Genomic DNA, 23,715 nt, shown 5'->3' on the forward strand with positions numbered 1-23,715 from the left:
TTAATTATAATTGACTGAAATTTACAAGTCCAAATTTAGAACAGAAACAATTCCCACGAATACATATTTAGTTTGTCCCAAGACTATAGAACAAGGTACAGTCAAGACATAGAACAGTCTGTAGCCAAAAGAATAGAACAGTATACAATACTGTAGATTAGTATATAGTCAAAGTTATATAACATCCTGCAGTCAAAACTAACAGACAGACTATAGTAAGGATTATTAAACAGTCTATAGTCAAGACTATAGAACAGTCTATGGTAAAAACGACAGAACTATTTTTGGTCAAGATTATACTCCAGTTTTTGTCTGGTCTATATATAATTTTTTTATGACTAATCAAATATACGAATAAATAAAAAATATGTAGATCAAAGTCTCCTCTAAATTTCTTTAAAAATTTCTGATAAGAAGTTCAGTTTTCTAGAAGTAAGTATGTATGTATGTAATTATTAAAAAATTACACTATTAATCAAAAAATAATTTAAATTATCTAATTTTTGGACAAACAAATTAATTGATAAACTAATACACATAACTGTTATACTCTAACCTGTCCACAGACTTTACTATCAGTAATTGTTATCTATTTTTTATAAAAATATTGCTGAATTATATATTAATGCTGAAAAAATGATTTATCATGACGGTAAGTAATTTAATAAAATAAAATACTATAGCACAAAATTGACCAGTTTTTTCACTAAAGCATTAGAAGAAACAACTCACACAGAGCAAACATGGATGCCGGTGGTATTATTCCCGATATTATTGACACTAAACCAGAAGCTGCAGTTCATGTGACTTATAGTGATGGTGTTAAGGTTAGTTTGGGCAAAGAATTGCAACCTAAACAGGTTAAAGATCAACCAGAAGTATCATGGGACGCTGAGGAAGGCTCACTCTATACCCTATTAATGGTAGATCCTGATGCTCCTTCCAGAGCGGAACCTAAATATAGAGAAGCCTTACATTGGTTAGTTATTAATATACCCGGCAATAAAGTGAGCGAAGGTCAAGTGGTGGCTGAATACATTGGTTCTGGACCACCAGAAGGTACTGGTCTACATCGTTACGTATTTCTTGTTTTCAAACAAGCAGGAAAAATTTCCACCGATAAAGTTATTCCTAAAACGTAAGTGATAAACAAAACATTATTTTTGTATTAAATTGATTGTTTTTCTTTCTTTCATTTAGATCCCTTGAGGGACGTTTGAACGTTAAAACCCGTGATTATATTGCCAAATATAATTTGGGTAATCCTATTGCTGGCAATTATTATCAGGCCCAATATGATGACTATGTACCAATTTTGACTGCACAATTCAAAAAATAAATACTTAAAAAATATGTATTATTAATTTATAAATCTTGTTAATTATAATTATTTTTAATTTCAATAAAAAGTTTTCTTTTTACCAAACCTGCATAATTTCTATTAAATAATGTTTTTGGAGTTAGAACATAATTGAACTAAATAATAGATAGGTGAGAGATTATTTTGAAAAAAATAAAGAGTTGATTTTTATTTTACGATTGCATTTAATGCAACGAACTAGTTGATAAAGTGATATTCTTAAATGGTATACAAATATAATATACATACATACAACACTTGCTAACCACTCCATCTATCAAGAACTATTGTAAATGTTTTAATTTTTTGCTAAAATACATACATACATATTACAACACAAAGATATATTTATATCATAATACAAAATGAAACAAAATATTAAAACAATAAATTGATATAGTCCAGTATTTTACTTTAAACTTAAGTAAAAACATCAAAATGTATTCCTGTGGAATTATACCTGATGTAATTGACAACGAGCCAAAAGATATGGTTGAAATAACATTCAACGGTGGTCTTAAAGTTAACATGGGCAATGAGTTGCAACCTAAACAAGTTAAAGATAAACCAGAAGTATCTTGGAAAGCCGAACAAGGTTCACTATATACTCTATTAATGGTGGATCCGGACGCTCCATCACATAAAAATCCCATAAGAAGAGAAGTATTACATTGGTTTGTTATCAATATACCAGAAAATAGAGTTAACGAAGGTCAAGTAGTGGCAGACTATATGAGTTCTGGACCCCAAGAAGGTACCGATTTGCATCGATATGTATTTTTAATTTTTAAACAAACGGAAAGAATTACGTGTGATAAATTCATTTCAAGAACGTAAGTAATGAAAAAATGCAAATAGTTTTAATTTTATTTTACATATTTACTATTTTAGAACCCGCGAAGGTCGTATTAAAGTAAAAACTCGAGATTTTATCACCCAGTATAAATTGGGGAATCCAGTAGCTGGTAATTATTATATGTGCCAATATGATGACTATGTTCCAATATTGCAAGCAACATATACATAAGTAATAAAAAAGTATATAATAAAACATTTACTTAAAATATAATAATTAATACATAATACTAAATTTTTATAGTAAATTCCTCTAAATATTTATAATAAAACGCTAAAAAGGCCTACTTGAACAAATTTCATATAATTTAGAATTCTTCAAAACTTTAAAATAGTTTTTCTCAATATTTTTATTTTGTAACATACCAAATTATTGCAAAGAGCTTTTCATGTATATAAAAATTCCGACTTTGTAATACAATATTGAAAATTTTGTTTAAAGTAAATATCGCAAACTTTAAAACATTTACAGCGGAAACTTTTTTAACGCTATAAAAAATTTACTTTTTTGTACTATATATAGAATTGTATAGGACCGATTTGAAATTTTATAAGAGTTATACCCTAATGTATATACTATGTACATATCCAGCAAAAACTTACATTGAAAAGTAATGAGTTAAATAGCTAAAAAAGCTGCTATTTACTACTTCTTCATTAGCATTTTAACTCATTATTTTAACAGATGATGACATAGGAGGAAAGTACTTACCATGATCGATGCAGACGGTAAGTAGTATTCATTGAAAATTAGGTGGTTATGTAAGTACAAGCAATTGTTTGACTTTAGTCTTGTTTATACCCTGCCAGCAACTCAACTAACTTCAAATGCATTAAATGCCGACTTTTTCATCAACTAGTTATGGTTGAATCTTGGATTATTTTTAATGGAGCCAACTGACTATTTTAACATGGCGATGTCCTACGCAGTAGTCAATTGTTCGACTCTGCATGACTTTTCAACTAGCTTAAAGTTAGTTACTAAAAAATTAGCTTAAAGGTAACTCTTTATTAACTAACTTAAAGTTAGTTGCAGAAAAGTCAAGTAATAGTTTTCTTTTGTATTCCCTACTGTATTAATTAATTACATTTTAATTAAATATATTTAAAATTTAACTACTAGTTATCTAAATTACATTTCGCTTTAATACAAGTTATGATATTAGTTCGTTAAAATTAATAGACATCAGTTTTCTGCAGGGGTACTAATAATAACACCGGTATCCCTAAAATTATAAATGATTTGTTCATTATTTCCATGATTCCCATTGATCCAAATCTAAAATAAATTTTAAAATGTTATGTGTAATGTTAACTGTTAATGTATTATATTTACAGAATACAGAATTTAGAATTTAGGGACCGAGTTTTGAAATATTTAACCTTTTATAATTAATTTTTCCAATTTACTGACTCTAATTTCACAACGTATACAAGAAAATGACAAAAATGTAAAACAAAATTCCAAATAATAAAGAAACATGAGAAAACATGTCGAAACAAAATGCTCTCCATATGATTTTGGGGTACTCCCGCATAATATGATAGTTAGCTTGTAGCTAGTCTTTAAAAGTCGGTTGTTTACGTTAATAAATACCAAATTTTGGAACATTTCTGCATTACATTGTTGTTCGTTTATAGTCAGTCTACTAAAGTTAACAAATAAAATCATAATAATAGAGAAACAATAGAAAACATGTTGAAATACAATTAATTCGCTCCAGATAATTTTGAGGCACTTCTGCATTACATTATAGTTGTATAGTCGGTTCTTTACGTTGCCAAATACAAAATTTCGGGACAGCTCTGCATTACACTGTAGTCTGTAAAAGTAAACTAGAAGTGAATTTTTCTCGTAGTCGACTACAAAATTGTACATTGATTCAATGTACATTCGCTCTATACTCTTGTCAATTGTCTTGTCTATAGAATCGCTATAGTGTCATTACTCTATATTTGAGTGATTCCATATTCATACTCATTTATTATATTACTTATCTCTGTTAAACAAATTTGTAAACTGTTAAATTGTACAGAATTATAGTTAACATTCAAAAAAATAAAATAATAACAGAGGAAGTGACTTAACATTTTGTAACAACAGTCATGTTTATCAATACGCAGTTGTTGCTAAAACGATAAAGAATGTCAAAATTAAAAGACAAAATAATTTTTATGTTCGAATTTGAAAAATTTTGTAAAAAGTAGCGAACACTTCACAGAAAAACTCAAATATATTTGTTTTAAATAATTGTTAAATATTAAAATAATTGCTAAACAAATAGTTAAGACTGTAACACTCTTAAATGTTTGAAATAAGAACTTGTTAACTAACCACTCAGGCCACACTTTATTATCAATAATAGTAATTATTAAACAAAAATTAATTTATTATTGAGTTTTACAATACAATATAATACTGTTACAATTAATTGTCACTGATCAGTAGTTGTTTATCAACACAAGTGAAAACCCCTAACGCAATTTCAAAATGGATACTAGTGGAATTATACCCGATATGATAGACTCTAAACCAAAAGCTACTGTTGAGGTAACTTTCCCAGGTGGTCTCAAAGTTAAGATGGGCAATGAATTGCAGCCGAAACAAGTTAAAGATCAGCCACAACTAACATGGAACGCTGAACAGGGATCACTATACACTCTTTTAATGACAGATCTAGATCCTCCTTCACGCAAGGAACCGACATTAAGAGAAGTTTTACATTGGCTAGTTGTTAATATACCAGGCAACCGAATTAACGAGGGGCAAGTTTTGGCCGAATACATGAGTTCTGGACCCGAAGAAGGTACCGATTTACATCGTTATGTATTTCTTATTTTTAAACAAGCGGGAAAAATTACAACCGATAAATTTATACCAAAAGGGTAAGTAATTAAAAGATTTTGTTATATATTTTCTTTAATTGTTCCTTTCTGTAGATCCTTTGAGGGCCGTTTTAATGTCAAGACTCGTGATATTATTGCCAAGTATAATTTAGGCAATCCTATTGCTGGTAATTATTATATGTGTCAATATGATGACTATGTTCCAATATTGCAAACTACTTATAAGAAATAATGAACTATATACATACTTCATTATTTTCTTAAAATATTAATTTAAATTTAATACTATTAAATTAGTACCTATAGTAAATTTCATTAAGAATTTTTAATAAAACGTCATTCCTAAAAATAGATCAATAAATTCTGTCTTTTATTTTCAACCATAAAAAATATATAACAAATAGACTGTTTTATAGTCTACCTATAGCTATAGACTGTTCTATAGTCTTGACTATAGACTTTTCTATAGTCTGGACTATAGACTGTTCTATAGTATGGACTATAGACTGTTCTATAGTGTGGACTTTAGACTGTTCTATAGTCTGGACTATAGACTTTTCTATAGTCTGGACTATAGACTTTTCTCTAGTCTGGACTATAGACTTTTCTATAGTCTGGACTATAGACTTTTCTATAGTCTGGACTATAGACTGTTCTATAGTCTGGACTATAGACTGTTCTATATTCTTGAATATAGACTATTCCATAGTTTGGACTATAGACTGTTCTATAGTCTTGAATATAGACTGTTCTATAGTCTTGAATATAGACTATTCTATAGTTTGGACTATAGACTGTTCTATAGTCTGGACTATAGACTGTTCTATAGTCTGGACTATAGACTGTTCTATAGTCTGGACTATAGACTGTTCTATAGTCTGGACTATAGACTGTTCTATAGTATGGACTATAGACTGGACTATAGTCTGGACTATAGACTGAACTATAGTCTGGACTATAGACTGAACTATAGTCTGGACTATAGACTGGACTATAGACTGTTCTATAGTCTGGACTATAGACTGTTCTATAGTCTGGACTATAGACTGTTCTATAGTCTGGACTATAGACTGTTCTATAGTCTGGACTATAGACTATTCTATAGTCTGGACTATAGACTGGACTATAGTCTGGACTATAGACTGTTCTATAGACTGTTCTATAGTATGGACTATAGACTGGACTATAGTTTGGACTATAGACTGGACTATAGTCTGGACTATAGACTGAACTATAGTCTGGACTATAGACTGGACTATAGACTGTTCTATAGTCTGGACTATAGACTGTTCTATAGTCTGGACTATAGACTATTCTGTAGTCTGGACTATAGACTGGACTATAGTCTGGACTATAGACTGTTCTATAGTCTGAACTATAGATTGTTCTATAGTCTGGACTATAGACTGTTCTATAGTCTGGACTATAGACTGTTCTATAGTCTGGACTATAGACTGTTCTATAGTCTGGACTATAGACTGTTCTATAGTCTGGACTACAGACTGTTCTATAGTCTGGACTAAAGACTGTTCCATAGTCTGGGCTATAGTCAGGACTATAGACAGTTCTATTGTCTGGACTATAGACTGTTCTATAGTCTGGACTATAGACTGTTCTATAGTCTGGTCTAGACTATGTATTGTTCTAAAGTTTAGATATAGATTCTACAGTCTATATCTAGACTATTAATAATCTAAACTGTTAGTACAGACTTATGTAGTCTTTCCGCTCAAATTAAATTTCTGAATAAAATAAAACTTCGTTAAAATTTTTTTATTATAATTTTGTTATTATACAAAAAATTAAGTATTTTGTTTTATTATTGTTGTTGTTGTTTTTCATTTTATTAATATTATTGTTGTGTAATTATTTTTGAAGACAATTACTTAAGTAGTTATTAATTGATTATATTGTTTAATATTTAATAATTTCTTTTTTATTTATTTATAAAACTTGTAAACATTTAAAGCATTTATTTATTTTATTATTTTGTTATGTTAAATTTATTTATTTTCTTTTTATTTAATTTAAATTTTATATATTTTCAATAGTGCACAATAAAAGTTTATTGCAAAAATAATAATTTAATTAAAGTAAAAAAAAGTAATTTATAAGCAGTCAATAATTTTTTTGTTTTGTTTTATTAAAAAAATACTAGTTACTAATTTTTAACAATTTTTACAACCTTATTGTTAAATTAATATCAAATTTATTAGAGGTTAAAAAAAGCTTAAGCTCAAGTAAACCTATGATTAAATTTAATAATAGTTTAGCAACAAGATTGTTGTTTTTTAATTATTTTATATGAAAATGTTGTTTTATTCTTTTAAGTAATTATTGTTTTTTATATAATATTTGGTGTTTTAGTGAAATTGTTTAAAAAGCTATTAAATATTAGGTGTAATAAAAACATTAGCATAATAATTTTCTAAAATATATGAAATTATTATAAAAAAAATTACGTTTTTTAATTAACAATTAATTATAAACTTTAAATAAATTAAATTTTTTTAAATGAAAGAATAATTTCGCAATATAAATGATAATTACAATGAGAGTTTGACAAAGTCTTTTCCATTATTTACATTTCATGGTTCAGGACTTTAAGCTTTCATTTGTGCTTGACTTTCACATTTTTGAAATTTATTAATTTCAGATTCTGAAGAAGATTTTTTTATAGAAAATTTTACAATATTGAATATTTTTTATAGAAAATTTTCAATATTGAATATTTTTTATAGAAAATTTTCAATATTGAATATTTTTTATAGAAAATTTTCAATACTGAATATTTTTTATAGAAAATTTTCAATACTGAATATTTCTGTAAATATTGAACATTTTTTTTAGAGAAAATTTTCAATATTGAACATTTTTTATAGAAAATTTTTAATATTGAATATTTTTTATAGAAAATTTTCAATACTGAAACAACTTTTCAATTTTCCTATTGAGGAATTTTTTATAAAATTTTTTCAATACTGAAGATTTTTTAAAGGAAAATTTTTAATATTGCAGATTTTTTTTTTTTTTTTTTTTTTGAAAATTTTCAATTTTGTAGATTTTTAATGAAAATTTTGTATATTGTAGAGGTTTTATAAAGAAAAATTTCAATATTGAAGATCTTTTTAAAGAAAATTTTGCAATATTGAGGATTTTTTATAAAAATTTTTTTAATACTGAAGATTTTTTAAAAGAAAGATTCAATATTGAACTTTTTTATAGAATATTTTGAATACTGTAGATCTTTTTAAAGAAAATTTTGCAATATTGAGGATTTTTTATAAAAATTTTTTAATACTGAAGATTTTTTAAAAGAAAAATTCAATATTGAACTTTTTTTATAGAATATTTTGAATACTGTAGATTTTTTAACGAAGATTTTCAATATTGAAGATTTTTTTATAGAAAATTTTCAATATTGAAGATTTTTTTTTTATAGAAAATTTCAATATTGAAGATTTTTTATAGAAAATTTTCAATATTGAAGATATTTTATAGAAAAATTTAAAAATTTTCAAAATTGAAGATTTTTTATGGAAAATTTTCTATACATATTAAAGAAAATTTTCAAGATTGTAGATTTTTTTACAGAAAATGTTCACTATTGAAGACTTTCATATAGAAAATATTCAATATTGTAGATTTTTTATAGAAAATTTTCAATATTGTAGATTTTTTAAAGAAAATTTTCAATATGGAAGTTTTTTTTTAGATATTTTTCAATATTGAAGGTTTTTTTAAAACAAAATATTTATTTTAGAAATTTTATAGAAAATTTTTAATATTGAGGACATCTTCAGTATGAAAGTTTTTTATAGAAGAAATTTGTTTATAAAATTCGCACGACAATTAGATTCATATATCGACTCAACCAAAAGTAGTTTTTTTTACCAGAAATGTACTCTTAGCAACTGTTTACAAAGTATCAACCAAAAATTTAACTTAAAAGAAATAAATAAAAACAAAAAAATGGATATTTTAAAAAATCTTTGTTCAATAATTTACTTGAGATAATTGGTCTTACGTCCACTTCTCCTTAACTACAATACAAACAATGATTTCTGTTTTGAACAATTATTTAAAGCAATAAAACTATAAACAAACAAGATTAAATATGTATATATAATATGTAAATAGATGTAATAAGAATAAAAATGAAATATCACTAATAATTAAGCAAAAGTTTTTAAAAAATAAAAGTGAAAAAAACAATAGAGATGACAAATACAAATTTACAAGCATGGTAAGTTTAAGAAAATAAAACAATTTCAAATTCCTAAAGTTATAAAAATAAAAAATGAACAAATTTACAACAAGCGAAAAAGAAAGAAAAAGAAAACTTTTACAAGTTAGATTTTCAAACAAATTTAAGAATTACAAAACTTAAGCAAACGTTGACAAACAATCGTTTTAAATTTAACACTCAACATTTCGAATATCACATCGGTATCCTCTAATTTGTGAGTAGCATGATGTTGATTTTGCTGCTGGTGATCCTCTTCGGCTTGAAATTGCTGCTGCTGTTGTTGTTGTTGATAGAAATTAGAATTTGTTTCGCCCTCTGTCCTAGCTATAAGAGTCTTAAATTTCTCATTGAGATTCTGTTCCAGATCAGTGTTGTTATTGTTGAAATACAGCACATAGGCCAGCTCCAACAGATAATAATCTAAATCGGCCAAAAAGAAACGTTCACATTCGGCTAAATCGTATTGATGATTAATGAAATGACTGAGCAAGTAGTAAATAAGAAATCTTAAATCGGCACGTCTTAGCGGCACATAGCCAGTATCTTTCGAGAAGTATTCAAATATTTTCAAAGCACATAGAGAATTTTTGGTGCTCTGCAGGCATAAAGTGAAGGCATCAACGTATTTGAAGTTTAACATTAATGTGCGTATGCGATATTCTAAACGATTTTTGGAAAACTCGCGCACTTTATCAGGACTATAGAGGCCATGGAATATGTACAGACAATAGTGTATGTAGTTGCAGAGATTTTGCAGTTCCTCACTGTCCTCCGAGGTTATCTCCTCGTTATTTTTATTGCCATTATTATTGGCATTAGCTTCTGCTGCAGTGGTGGCAGCTGCCGGTGTTGTTGTATTTGGTAGCAGTAATTCTGTTCCATTATTATGACCATTGTCATCGGTTATACTGCCATTATCAATATCTACATTCGGCAAACGGGCGTAACTTTGTTCTTCGGGCGTACACTCAAACGAACTATTGGTAGTCTGCTGCTGATTAAGATCCAACATATTGTCTGCTAGCAGTGGTGTATTTAGCGACAATTGCAAAGAGGAAGCATCATTTTGACTTAGATTTTCTAGAGAGGAAATCATATCATCTGATTCTTGTCCCGTTACTATATTCGCCGAACTATCTGCCTGTGTGGTTGATTTATATTCATGCGGAGAAGGTCTATCGTTTAATTCCCCAAATTGTTCGAAATCAATGTCAGCCTCTTGTAGAAAGTAATATTTATAACGTGGTATTGTCTTTAAATAACGTATGGGCTCAGTATCCAAACGTATGCGTGGTCTGGGCAAATTAATTTCTACTGGTATTTCGATGCATTGGCTTTCGAAGCGCATTAAACGTTTAGTGGTGGGTAGACAAACGACACGTTGTTTCATTTTATCTATACAGGCTCCCAAATCTCGACCGCACTGGAAAACAATAAATGCAGAAATTATACCTTTAAAGTTCTGAAAAATCCTTTATTTAACTTACCTGTCCATTGGAATTGCCACCAAAGGCTTTAACAACATAATCGGTTGTCATGACTAGAGTAAAATCTGCACCACAATCCACATACATAGGACGATCGATATTATCCAGCGGTGAAGGTTTACTAACTGCTCTACGCTCTTTATCTTCGGTACCTAATTGATGCTCCAAGTTTTTGCCCCATGTATACAGGGTGCAGGAAGAAGAGATCAAAGCAAAGTGGAAAAGGCCACTAGAAACCTAAAAGCATAAAACATTAAAAACACAAAACATTTCCATAATTTAAACTCCTTAATACCTGTAATATTTGTCCTGCTACTTCGGAGGTATCCACTAAATGTGGTGACATATGCTCACAAGGATCTACATCGGCTGCCGGTGGCTGTTGCATAGACGGTGGTGGAGCGGCAGGTACATTTGTGTTAGTTGTTGCTGCTGTTATATCTGCAGCTTTATTCTCTACTTTATTTTGTTCTGCTGCATCATTGTTTGTTTTTAATACGGGTACATCGGCTACTACTTCATCATCTAAGATTTGTATATTGATATTTGCGGTAGCATCTTCGGTGGCAATAATATTTTCATCTAAAGGTAAAGTATCAATGTCTGGAACTATTGCTGCTACACCCGAAACAATTTCGTCTTTAGCCATACTTGTTATATTATCCTCTTCATCGGCTTTTATTACATCCAAACCTGGTGAGGTTATGGTTACTGTGGGCACAATATCTTTTGAACTTGCCGGCGAATCAGTAGAATCGCCTTCGGTAGTACTAGCAGAGGAGACAGGCGCAGTAGTAATGGTAGCCTCAAAACGACGACTCATTTCACGTCGCTGGTGTTCTTCGATTTTCTGTTTGGCATTAGCTCTTCTCTTGATTTGATTGGCCAAACGTAAAGCTTGGGGTGATGAGCCCCAAGTATACATACGTTCATTTTCATCTACTACTATCTGTGTTTGCGAAAAAAATATAGAAAAATGGAATTTCATTTAAAAAATTTGAATTATATATTGAGAACAATAAGAGATTGCCGGTTTAGTTTTTTTGTGGTAAATGGCGTAAGGCTGTAAAAGATTTTAAATGGGAATTATTACATACTTAACTGATACTCACATTTGTAAAGAATTTTGTGTGAATCAGTCTTATTCTCGCTGTGCCAATTTCGAGTCTTTGAGGTAATAGGTATTTTACTTGACCCGTATTATTTACTTCATCGTCAGGTGGCCTATTACTACTATTGCTGTTGCTACTACTGCTATCTAAAGTTGCCTCTGTTTTAGATGAACCTAAACCAAGTTGTCCAAAATGATTTGAACCAAATACATACAACTCGGAAGTGTTTGGTAAGGAGCCTTCACACAAAACCAAACTATGAGCATGACCCAAAGATACTTGCAGGATTTTCTAAAAGATATCAACTTAAATCAGTTAGAATTACTTTGATTTCTGTTTAACTGACCTTATATTTAAAAAACGAAACTAGTTTAGGTTCGGCCACATTTTCTGTATTGCCATGACCTAATTGTCCATATACGCCCCAACTGTAATTAAAAATGATTAGGTTATAGAAATACAATGTTAATTTATTTAAAATTACCCCCAAGTATAAAGTAAACCATCTGCAACCACTGCATTATGATATTGTCCAGCCTCGAGTATAGTTATATTTTTACCATCAAACTGTTTAACCAGCATGGGTTGCAGTGTCATTTGCATTTGTTTGCCTATACCCAATTGGCATAAATTATTATTGCCCAAAGTATAAAGCTAAATAAATAAGACAACGATTAAAAATTTATGTATGTTTAAATTTATAAAAACTTACGCCATTATTGGTAAGCACTAAGGTATGCTGACGACCACATTTAACGGCATGCACCTCTAAATTTAGTTGGGACAATAAATCTAAACTTTTTACAGCATAAGGAGGTTCCGGAGTATCTGTAAATAATAAATTATGTCACTTTTAAGTTGTTTGTAATTATAATGTTAAAACTTACCCGAAGATTTATTAACACTATAATTGCAAGGCACACCATTAGAGCCCCAAAAGTAGGCTACACCATCCACTACACAGGCGCAGTGGGCACAGCCGGCCGATATTGGTTTAAAACGCGAGGTTTCGATGGCAAATTGATTGTCTTCATAAGTTAAACGAAACGTATTGAGGGCATTTAATACCCGATCACATTTTGAGCGCTGAGATTCCAAGTGTATGAGTACAGCCAAATAGGTTTCAATGAGATTTTTACAAAATTCCAATAAATATGTATTATTGTCATTCGATTGCGATGAGGATGAAGTATGAGAGACAATAGGTCTTAAGGTGGCCGAAAAGGGATTTAATTGTTGTTCCAAACGCTTTCGAAAATAAATATGTTATTTAAATTTTCAAATCTATTGTATTAGATTGAAGTTACCTTTAAAACACTTGGTCTTATTTGTGGTAATTTTTCCTGTATGAAAGTAAAATAATCCACAGCAATGCTGGGTAAATACGTTATGGTTTCCGTAAACATAGATTCGCTTAAATTGTAAAGACATACATTGAGCTCTGTATACCAACCTAAGAACAAAATAGTTGTCAATTCTATTTGAAAGTTATGAACAAGAAAAACATTTACCAAACTCCTGGCCCACAACACTATTTAAAGCCAAAAAGGTATCAATACAAACACCACGTATTTTGGCCAATAGTAAAGCGGCTGAAAACAAACCACTTTGACATAAAACTATACTGGTCATATTGGTATGATATTTGCCATTGGTCACCAGAAAATTCCTAAAATAGAAATGTATTATAAAACTTTTTCTGGGGATTAAAAGAAACTCTTACCATAGAGGTATGTAGTTTTTATCATTGACAGCTTTTTCCGCTAAAGTTATGAGCAGTAAATTAGCCAAATGAAATTGTGAAGAGGGTGACATTTGCAATTGACTCAAAGACTGATCTACTCCATAGGTATAATCACCACAGGGCAAACCTTCGTTGACATTAAGGCCCTTACCCTCGGGAGCATATTCTGCTGGTGTGGGTGGTAATATTGAGCGCACATCTTCCGAGTGTCGATAGGTGATGTCGGGCAAGAGTGTCTTTATGATGGGATGACAAAAATATTTCGAATTAAGAACATGACTAAGTTTTAAAGCCATGGCACAAAGATGCATTAAAGCTGTGGTCTGACCAAACATGGCCAATTTAAGTGCCGTACGTATGGGTTTAATGCGTGCCGTATTATAAGTGAGCAAAGCTTGTGTGACCTTCTTACGACGCAATAGATAATCACCCGCAAATTCAATGCAAGCCTCATAGGTGAGATCAAAGGTATTGCAAAAATCCCGACATTGAGTCCACTCTCCGGCCAAGGCAGAGTCAAGAAAGATGGCAAAAGGTTCTTTTCTGTTAAAAGTAAATAATAACATTAATTAAACCAAATTTTACTGAGAGTTTTAAAAGGCCACTTACTTGAGTTGTATATAATAGACATTTTTATTGGTCACCACATAACAGGGATCATAGTTAATTTTAGGAAATTCATTTTGCATGATTTCCATTTGTCTTAAAGAGTACTCTTCCTGCACATCGGCCGTTTCATAGAACTTGACATAATCCATGGGTGATTTAATGTCTTTATGTTCGAATGCTTTGGTTTTTTCATCTTTTGATATGACTTCATTGGGATTTAAAGCTGGACGGTAAGTGGCCATTTGATAAAGACTTAAAACAGTTTCATTTTCAAAACGAAACAAACCCAATTGAGAGGCAGAATTGAATCTCTAAAATAAAGGAATTTTTAATAAAAAGGAGAATAAATAAAATATCAGGCTACCAACATCTTCATTGCCGGTACGTAAAGAAGCCATAGCACTGCTTATAACACCCACAGCATTGATAGAATTACTGGGTGACAAACAGTCACGACTAAATTGTTCCGTAGTGGTGGTTGAAGCGGCACTAGTATCAGCTGGACTTTCGGCTTGTACCCTTTCGGGTAAAATTTTAATGTCACTATCATTTTCATTATTATCATCAGGCCCGCTTTTATTGAGATCATTTGTTGTTTTGGGAACTTCTGCATATTTTTCCTGCTTTTCCACATCCATATCACGATTTTCTTTTTCGGTATTTTGATTTATCATAACCTCACATTCTTTGGGTAAAACATTACTACTCCCCGCCGGGGAATCATTATAATAATCAACATATTGTATGGAGTATAAAATATTTGAGCTGATCAATATATCCACACAATCAGGAGGGATTTTATAAAGAAACAATGGTTTCAAATGTATATCTATGCTGTGTACGGTAAAACTGTTCGATTGACTGTGTAGAGCACTTAGTAAATAAGTACTGCGTAAGTTTTGTATGGTATAAAAGGAACCAACAGAATTGGCCAGCAATTCCGGTGTTAAGGAAGGTGAATCCACAATGGCAAATGAGGAACCCAATGAATTGTCCGGCATATCTATAATCAAAAAGGAAATCAAGTAAAAGTTTTATAATATAGTTTGTGATAAATATATCCCTTTAATTAAATTTGACTGCTAATAAAATGTGTTTATGCTTTCAAACCTTATTTAAAGTGGCTGTTAACTAACTTTTGTTTTTAGTAGGTTTTACTAAATGTAAGTACTAGTTTAGCTTATTGTTTTTAATTGGAATGAGATGCTTTAACTTTCAATTCTCTAACGTTTTAATTTTTGTTTTTGGGTGCTAAAAAAAAACTCACCAAATTTTGTTCTCATTCTATATAAAAATATCATAAAACATTTTAGATCTTATTTTTTTTTTTGTAAATTTTTTTCAAGTATCGATGATACACATTAAAAGAATAGAAAGAAAAATAGAAAAATAAAAATGCAAAAGAAAGAATCTATATAGTAATATAACAGATAAGGAATTTTACTTGAGGTGTAGTAGCAAATAACATTTGGAAATTGGGTGTAAAGTGCTTTTTTTATGCTTCTAAATTACATATTTTTATGTTTAAGTGATACATCAACTTAATTGGATTGAGGTTTAGGTATTGGCTATTAATTTTTGGGTGTTACTTTTGTTTAAATATACGTAATTTTATATCAATTCATTTAAAGTTTTAAACATTTGAAAATAGCTGTAAATACTTTTTCTTAATATTTTTCTCAAGTTTGATATTATATAAACTAGCGAATACGATTACTTTGTTAAACTGGCATCGTTACAGCTTCAAGATGTAATGTGTTTATGAAATTTCATACCTAAACGTTGTATTAAAGATTTAAATTTTAATCGTATTGCTGTTGAAGGTAGAGACTGTAAAGAAACTATCAAATACAATTTTCAATTTTCGAATTCTTAAAAACTCAAATATTTTAAATATTTAAAACAGTCAATACTTATGTAGTATTACATAGAAAATACCAGTTGTAAAACGAAAAAGTTCACTCAATTAGGGCGTGTTAATTCTATTTCTAGGTTTAATATTAAAAAAATAAAAAAGTACCAGTTAAAGAAGAAAAAAGTACCAAAAAGTTGTATCTTATTAATTTTCATTCTATCACGATCCTATATGTCAGATTTTATGTTTCTTGATTCAAAAAAGTACTATTTGAATGATGAAAATATATCAGAAAGTTTCCTTTTATAAATTTTTATTCAATCAGAAGCTGGGGTTTAATTTTACGTTTCTAGGTCCAAAGAGATTCAACAAGTACAACAAAATTCACACCTATAGATTCACATTCCATTAGGATGATATGTTTGATTTTATGTTTCAAGGTTCAATCATTTGAAAAATCAAAAAAGTACCAATTGAATGACGAAAAAGTACCAGAAAATCCCCATTTATGGAGTTTTATTCAATCAGTATGCTGCGTGTTTATTTTTGTACATTTGTTCAAAATTTTTGAATATATTTTTTTTCTAAAATTTTACACATTTTTACATACAAATTTTTTCCCTTTTTTGAATATTTTCAATATTAAATTTTTCAAAAATTTTTACAAGAATTTTAGAAAAAATCGAAATATTCTAAAAGAAAAAAAAAAAAAAAACATTTCATTCGAAATTTTTCAAACCTTTTCAATACAATTTTCGAAAATTTTCAAAATTATTTGATATGAAATTTTCAAACATTTTTAATTGTGAATTTTCAATACGAAATTTTTAGTTTTTTTTTCGAAAATTTTCAAACCGGTTTTTCGAATTTTTTAAAAACGAAATTTTTTTGAAATATTTTCAATACAAAAATTTTCGAACATTTTTATACGGACTTATTCATCATGAAAATTTATGTTAATTTTCAATACGAAAGTTTTTGAATTTTTTCTCTACGAAATAAAATTTTTTTTCGAAAATTTTCATGAAATTTTTCGAAAATTTTACGAAAATATCGAACAAATATTCTGTAAAAGAATTTTTCGAACATTTTTCAATTCTAATTCTTTTGAACTTATTCAATATGATGACAAAATTTTTTTGAAATATTTTCAATACAAAATTATTCGAACATTTTCATACGGACTTATTCAACATGAAAATTTATGTGAATTTTCAATATGAAAGTTTTAGAATTTTTCCACTACGAAATTTTTAATTTTTTTTTCAAAAATTTTCATGCAATTTTTGGAAAAGATCAAATATATTCAATTAAAAGATGTTCAATACGAATTTTCTTTTTATTGAAATGAAATATTTCAAATTTTCTGGATGAAATTTTTCGATACGAAATCCAATATTCTTTAAATTAAACAATTCGAAAATGTCAATATTAAATGGTTTGAGCAGTTTATATGTGAATTTTTTCGAACATTTTCAATACAAAATTTTTCGAAAATTATTCTTTCTTTATTACGAAAATTTTTTAAAATACATATTAGAAATTTTCAAACTTTTTAAAAAAAAAAAATAATATGAAATTTTTCTAATATTTTCAATACGAAAGTTTTGAACACGAACAATATTCATTTTCAATTAAATTTTCAAACTTCAATAATTTTCCAAAGAAGAAAAACTCTTCAAAAAAATTTTATGTTCAAAAATATTCGAACTTTTTCCTAGAAAAACAATGTTGAACTTTGTCCAACAATAAAAATTTTAAAGAAAAATTTACTAAATATTTTTTCAATAAGTTACAAGAATTTTTCACTTAAAACTAACACATTCTAGAGGTAGATTTCGAATTATAATTTATATTTTGCAAAATGTTCGAATTTTGAATTACTTTCGCATTCTTTAAACATGGTACAAAAACAAGTTTTCGTTCGCTTGCTAAGCCAGAGTGAAAGAAAAGCAAAAGAAAAATATATAAAAAACGTTACTTACATTCTTCAATTTTCTGGCGATTATCTGACAAACGCATTTTGATGGCATTTAATTTCTTTGAACCTAAAGATTTTAGAGAAGCCAAGCGAGCTCGAGCAGCTGGTAAAATACCAGCACGACCATTTGCATCATCCAAATCGTTCATTAAGTTATTATCCTGTTGCTGTTGTTGCTGCTGCTGCTGTGGAGGTTGTTGTTGATTTATACGTGCCACAGAATTTGTAGTGGTTACAGTTTGTTTAGCAGCACTCGAAGCTGTGGTTGTAACCGAAACTTTATTGTCTAAATGTCGTGTTATAGCTACAGAATAAGGTGGAGGAGGAGGTTGCTGCTGAGGATTATTGTTATCGGAAGCAGAATCGCTGGTAGATGCACTTGATGAAGTTGCTGCTACTGATGAGGAGGAGGAGTAACCAAGTGGTGCTGGTGGTGGCTGCTGAGGCCTTGTATGAGCCACTGATGTTGAAGATGCTACCTGTATTTGTGCTGTAGGCAGTGTCTGTGAGACCAATGAGGCGGTATCATCAGTACTTGTTGTACTAGTTGTTGTTAATTTATCATCACTCATAAAAACATCCTCATCTGGTTGAGATTTCTCTGAGGCTGGATCTGAAGAATTGCTAGTATTCTTTATAGGCATAACAATTTGCCAATCGTTTTCTTTGGGTTGTGAAGTTGTGGGAGACATTTCGCCCGGGTATATATACTTAATGGCTTTTTGTTCCAACAACAGTTTGAATTGTTGTTTTAAAGATGAAGTTATCTGTAATTAAAACAGAAAAATAATAAATAAAAATAATTTTCTTTTAAGATTTCAACACTCACCAATAACATAACACTGTCAAATGTATTATCGCGACAAATGAGCAATTTTACTACTGAACCACTTTCCACAGCTGTACTGGCCACAAATGGACAATTAGGACTAAGACCCACAAAACATATTGAACCATCTGAATAACCAATAACAGCACGATTAACACCCTCCAATGTACGCCACCAAACCACCGATAGAGGATAAGGGCAAGTGTTAGAGGCCATAAAGGACATACTCATCAAAGGCAAATGACTATTGCCGGTCTTATCGTCCACCTGATTGGGAGCACTTGAAGTTGCCAACATTTCGGCAGGTACATCGTGACTAAAAACTTCCATATTACCCTCATCTATGGCAGCGGCTTCTATCATCACCGCGCCTTCATCTTCTTGTTCTTTGTTTTCTTCATTTTTCTCTTCGTTTACATGAAGATTTTCCACTTGTTCTACTAGAATTTTTATATTATTTCCCTCATCTTTATCTTTATCATCGGCTTCTGCTTCATTACTATTTGTTGGCTTTTCTTTAGCGCGCTCTTCAGTTCTCACTGTATTAAGGGCTGAGTGTCGTTTTCGTGTTAATTGATTGGGACATTTTTTAGAGTTGGGACATTCATGTGGACCCACAAAGGGTATTATGTATGAAGTAACTTGTGTTAGACTATAGTGTGATTGTGGATAGCCTGTGTTGTTGGCATTTTTCTCCAGGTAGTTTTTGTCCACCACCGCTAAGGCGGGCACTATGTGTAGGGTGTTGTCAAAACCTGTAAATAGTAAAAGTATTTTTATAAAAATTTTCTTTTGGTGGTTTTTTAATAATTTAAAAAAATTTAATATTTTAAGTGAAATTTTTATTATAATTTTTTGGGTTTGATTTTTATTGAAATTCTCATCGAAAAATATTAGATAAAATTTACAGCGGAAACGTGTAAGGATATTCTAGTGTTTTAGAAGAAGTCAATAATATTGTTTCCAATTTGCCAGAACTAAAAAAAGGTTAACCAACCTTAAACGATATAAAGAATTTGTGGGAAAGCGCTCCCTTTTTAAACGTGTAAAACAACTTCCAAAGTAATTTTTAAAAATAACTTAATGCGTATATCAACTTTCTGTATTTCTGCAATTTAACAAAGCCAAACTGTCTAGCCTCATGCTATGAGAATCTAACAAACAAATAAAACTTCATATTAATACCACATCTTTTTTAGTTTCATTCATGTCCCTAAACTACAAAAGTTAACTAAGTACTTGATGTAAGAATCGGAGGTAAGGGTTTCAAAATTCTCTTAGTTTTATGACATCATCTACACATTAGGTTCATCTGCTGTTTATATAGGGAATGGTAATACAATTTATAATTAGACATGGTTACACAATTGTAAGCAGCACACTTTTTAAAATCGTTTGTCAAACAAAAGTTTGCAATCAAAGTTGTGAAATTAAATGTTTCGCAGGACTTCATCTTTTACTTTTATAGTAGTAATCAAGAATATTAAAGGGGTCTGTTATTGCTACTATTAAGGAAATATATACCTAAAAGATTATAAACAGTTAAATCTTAAAATATAAAGAAATTACTCTAGAAATCTTTGCACAAAACCACATAAACTTAATTTTTGTTTTAGCTTTCAAAAGAAAAGTGTTTTTGGGTCACTTAGGCACATTTTTCCTAAGTGTTTTAATTTAATCAATATGAACACCAAGCAGAGTACTGCTACTTGAGCATCCCTGCTGTGTTATGACACTCTTGACATATATTTTTAGTGTAAAAAAAGATGTTAAATTAAGATAATTAAGTTTCTGTTTTTAAGAAAAGCAACGATATTTATATAAAGATTGTTTTGTAAATTGGGGTTTTAAATTGTTTTTCATAAACAATTTATCATAAAATATTTGTTTGTGTTTTCTTTAAGAAATATTTCTATAAAGAAAATCTAAGCTTTTCTTCAGCCTCAGCAAATTATTCTAATTCATAGACTAGTCAACTAGTCTATGGACTAATCCATAGAATAGGAAACAGTCCCGTACATAGTCAAATCCATATACTAGTGCAAAAACTGGTCCATAGTTTAGTCAATAGATCAGTTTTATGACTACTCCATAGAACAGGAAAGCGAATAGTTTATAGACTATCCAATAAACTATTCAATAGCATAGTAAATAGACAAATACATAGACAATACGATATAGCATTTCATGGACCAATCTATAGCATTGTTAATAGATTGGTCCATATATAAATCTATAGACTTGTCAATAGATTGGTCCATAGACAAATCTATAAACTTATACAAAAACTAATCCAAAGTCTAGTCAATAGACTAATACAAAGATTACTCCATAGTCCACAGAAGATAATAGTTTATAGACTATCGAATAGACTATTCTATACAAAAGTTAATAGACTCATACATAGACAAATGCAAGATTATTCGATAGGCCAATTCATGAACAAATCTATAGAATTGTCAATAAAATAGTCTTGTCCGAAGACTTCCATAGTTTAGCCAATTGACTAGACCCTAGACAATAGAATTCTCTGATCAATAGTTCAATCAATAAACTTTATAGGCTAGTACATGGTCTTATTATTACAATTGTTTAAATACAACTCTATCGACTAGAAAATAAATTAGACCATAGACCACCCAATAGACTAGTTAATAGAATACACAATATTTCGGAAGAAAATTAGTACCTTCCATTTCAAATGTCCATGCCTTTCGCTAAACATTTAAAAATATATAAATTTATACTTACATAAAACCAATAACCACGTTCCCGATGGATCAAAACAAACATCATGTATAACACGGGATGTGCGACGAAACCAGGAGATTAACTTTAAAACCTCTTGACCACCCTCACTCGTGTAGCGCAGCACAATGTCATTGTCCTCAGACACTAAGCACAGCAGCTGTTTGTGACAATCATACTCTGTGATGGTCGATAATTTACAATTGAAATTCGTAATCAATGGTCGCAATTCAAAAATGTCCAGATAATAAAGAGGCGAAGTCATAACGTCTACAAAGGAAAACTCCTAAAAGGAAATCACAAATCCTTTTTCTTCCTTGGGAAAATTTTCATAAATTGCAGCAATTAGGTGGGGGGAGAGTAAAAGTGAAGGGTGCGGTCTTGTTGATTTTCTTTTTTGTCGGCTAATCGTTGAATAGAAAATTTTCTTTGCAGCATACAACTCAAAAACTAAAAGAAAATTGTTTTCGAACAAAATATTTTCAATTATTTTTATAATTACTCACGGTTTAATGCCGCCACCAAAATATTTTTCGCATTAAAACACCTGGGAGTATTAAAATTCTTTTTTGAATAAGGAAGTAAAATAGAATCGAAGAAGACAAAAATTCAATAATTGTCGGCCATGTCGAGTTTAGTTTAGGTTCGTGTGTGTGTTTTTTAGCTTATTTGTTTTTTTCCTTTGAATTTTTATTATTTTTTTCGTATTGCAATTCTGTGCGGTGTTCAAAATAGTTGTTTGTACTACGAATAGTATTTTGTACACGGTTTTCTGGTGGCAAATTGTATAAAGCAGCAGATTCCGTCGTTTAATAGTTGCCCCCCGTTTTATCTTCCAACACTACTTTTTTATTTAATTTTTCTATTTATTTTCTTTTTTTGGCTGCGCACTCACGTAATGTTCTTGTTCTTCCTTTTCGGCTGTTGTTGTTGGGTCTTTTTTTTCAATATACAACTACGACCCATCCATCCACCAAGCAAACCCCCTTTTTAATGGTTACACTAAAATGTTTTTTGATTGCTCTAGCTGTTTGCTCTATTATCCATCCATCTACTAGGTAGATTTTCTAAATGTATGTGTGCTGGGGGTGCTCTGCTGCTGCAACAAATTTTTCTTTTTTTGCTTAACAATTTTTTACGTTTTCAATTATTTTCACATTTCTTGTTGTTAATTGCACAAATTTCATTACACACTTATTAATTGCATATTCTTAAATATAATTACAATTAGTTTTTGATTGTTACACCTTTATTTTATATAAATTTTCTATTTTTTTCTTAAATAGTTCTCTAAGAAAATCAAAATAAAGAAAATCCAATAAAAAGTTCCTCCAGATGACTGAATTGTTCAATTGTCAGTGAGAAACTTGGCAGCACTTTATTGTCATAAAATAAAGAAAAACAAAAAGTAAATAATAACATGGTTGTATTTCTTGGATATTTCAGCTGAAAAGCAATAATATTTTAGCAAAATAAACAGTCTGGTGCTCTTTTGTTGTATTAACGGTATTTTTAAAATGGTTTCCTGCTGTCAAATGTCAGAAAAGTTAAGCTTTATTTAGAAAAAAGTGATCATTGTGCAAATTGTTTTATACAAATTGTGAAAATAAAGAATTTGTAATAAAATTGTGTTTAAAAAGTTAATAAACCTAAAATTGTAGAGAATAATTGTAAAAGGGTGTGTTAATGTATGATTTATTGAGAACATTTTTGTGTGTGACTTGTTTTTTTTTGTTTACAAAGTGATTGTGCATTTTATGTACAAAATGCTGCATGCCAAAGGGAATCTTTTGGTCTCTAGTAAAATGTAAGTTCAAAATTATGTTTAATTATAAAAGATCATAGATTTCATGCTGTTTTTCTTCTAGTTGGTGAGTAGACAAATAAAATCCGTCTCAAGTTTTTGTAAGATTTGTCATGTGTGTGGTCCATCTGCCCAGTGGACGCTAACCATGGCCTTTTGGTGTCCGGATTAGTTTTATAATGGTACATTGCATTCCATTTTAGTTTTCCAAGGTAAGATGACAAATTTCATCTCA

The 23,715-nt window shown here is 29.7% G+C and overlaps 4 protein-coding genes across 5 annotated transcripts; 3 read left to right on the plus strand and 1 right to left on the minus strand.

Moving 5' to 3' along the window:
• Positions 1–676: 676 nt before the first annotated feature.
• LOC119610425 (protein D2-like) lies at positions 677–1,364 on the plus strand. Its single transcript, XM_037965623.1, has 2 exons — positions 677–1,138; positions 1,201–1,364. Exons 1-2 carry the CDS (start codon positions 744–746, stop codon positions 1,337–1,339), a joined length of 534 nt encoding a protein of 177 aa, XP_037821551.1. The 5' UTR covers positions 677–743; the 3' UTR covers positions 1,340–1,364.
• A 426-nt stretch (positions 1,365–1,790) lies between these two features.
• On the plus strand, positions 1,791–2,494 carry LOC119610427 (protein D3-like). Its single transcript, XM_037965626.1, has 2 exons — positions 1,791–2,193; positions 2,252–2,494. Exons 1-2 carry the CDS (start codon positions 1,799–1,801, stop codon positions 2,385–2,387), a joined length of 531 nt encoding a protein of 176 aa, XP_037821554.1. The 5' UTR covers positions 1,791–1,798; the 3' UTR covers positions 2,388–2,494.
• Positions 2,495–4,641: 2,147 nt separating this feature from the next.
• LOC119610426 (protein D2-like) lies at positions 4,642–5,417 on the plus strand. The gene is made up of 2 exons (XM_037965625.1): positions 4,642–5,101; positions 5,156–5,417. The coding sequence occupies exons 1-2, from the start codon at positions 4,707–4,709 to the stop codon at positions 5,292–5,294; spliced, it is 534 nt and encodes a 177-aa protein (XP_037821553.1). The 5' UTR covers positions 4,642–4,706; the 3' UTR covers positions 5,295–5,417.
• Positions 5,418–9,035: 3,618 nt separating this feature from the next.
• On the minus strand, positions 9,036–23,020 carry LOC119610431. 2 transcript variants are annotated; one of them, XM_037965629.1, is made up of 17 exons: positions 22,183–23,020; positions 21,680–22,126; positions 18,929–19,683; positions 18,104–18,866; positions 14,632–15,266; positions 14,264–14,574; positions 13,634–14,197; positions 13,422–13,579; positions 13,218–13,351; positions 12,798–13,158; positions 12,623–12,738; positions 12,395–12,564; positions 12,257–12,338; positions 11,911–12,201; positions 11,094–11,747; positions 10,799–11,035; positions 9,036–10,734 (listed from the first exon to the last, which is right to left on the minus strand). In XM_037965629.1, exons 2-17 carry the CDS (start codon positions 21,939–21,941, stop codon positions 9,433–9,435), a joined length of 6,795 nt encoding a protein of 2,264 aa, XP_037821557.1. In that variant the 5' UTR covers positions 21,942–22,126; positions 22,183–23,020; the 3' UTR covers positions 9,036–9,432. The 2 variants fall into 2 exon arrangements, with proteins under 2 accessions (XP_037821557.1, XP_037821556.1); XM_037965628.1 differs by having other exon boundaries at positions 13,218–13,363.
• Between the last annotated feature and the right edge of the window lie 695 nt (positions 23,021–23,715).

The sequence above is a fragment of the Lucilia sericata genome, unplaced genomic scaffold (assembly GCF_015586225.1).
Source record: "Lucilia sericata isolate MDLA Ls3-8-SP2 unplaced genomic scaffold, ASM1558622v1 Contig001191F_arrow, whole genome shotgun sequence".
In the NCBI taxonomy this organism is placed as follows: Eukaryota; Metazoa; Arthropoda; class Insecta; order Diptera; family Calliphoridae; genus Lucilia; species Lucilia sericata.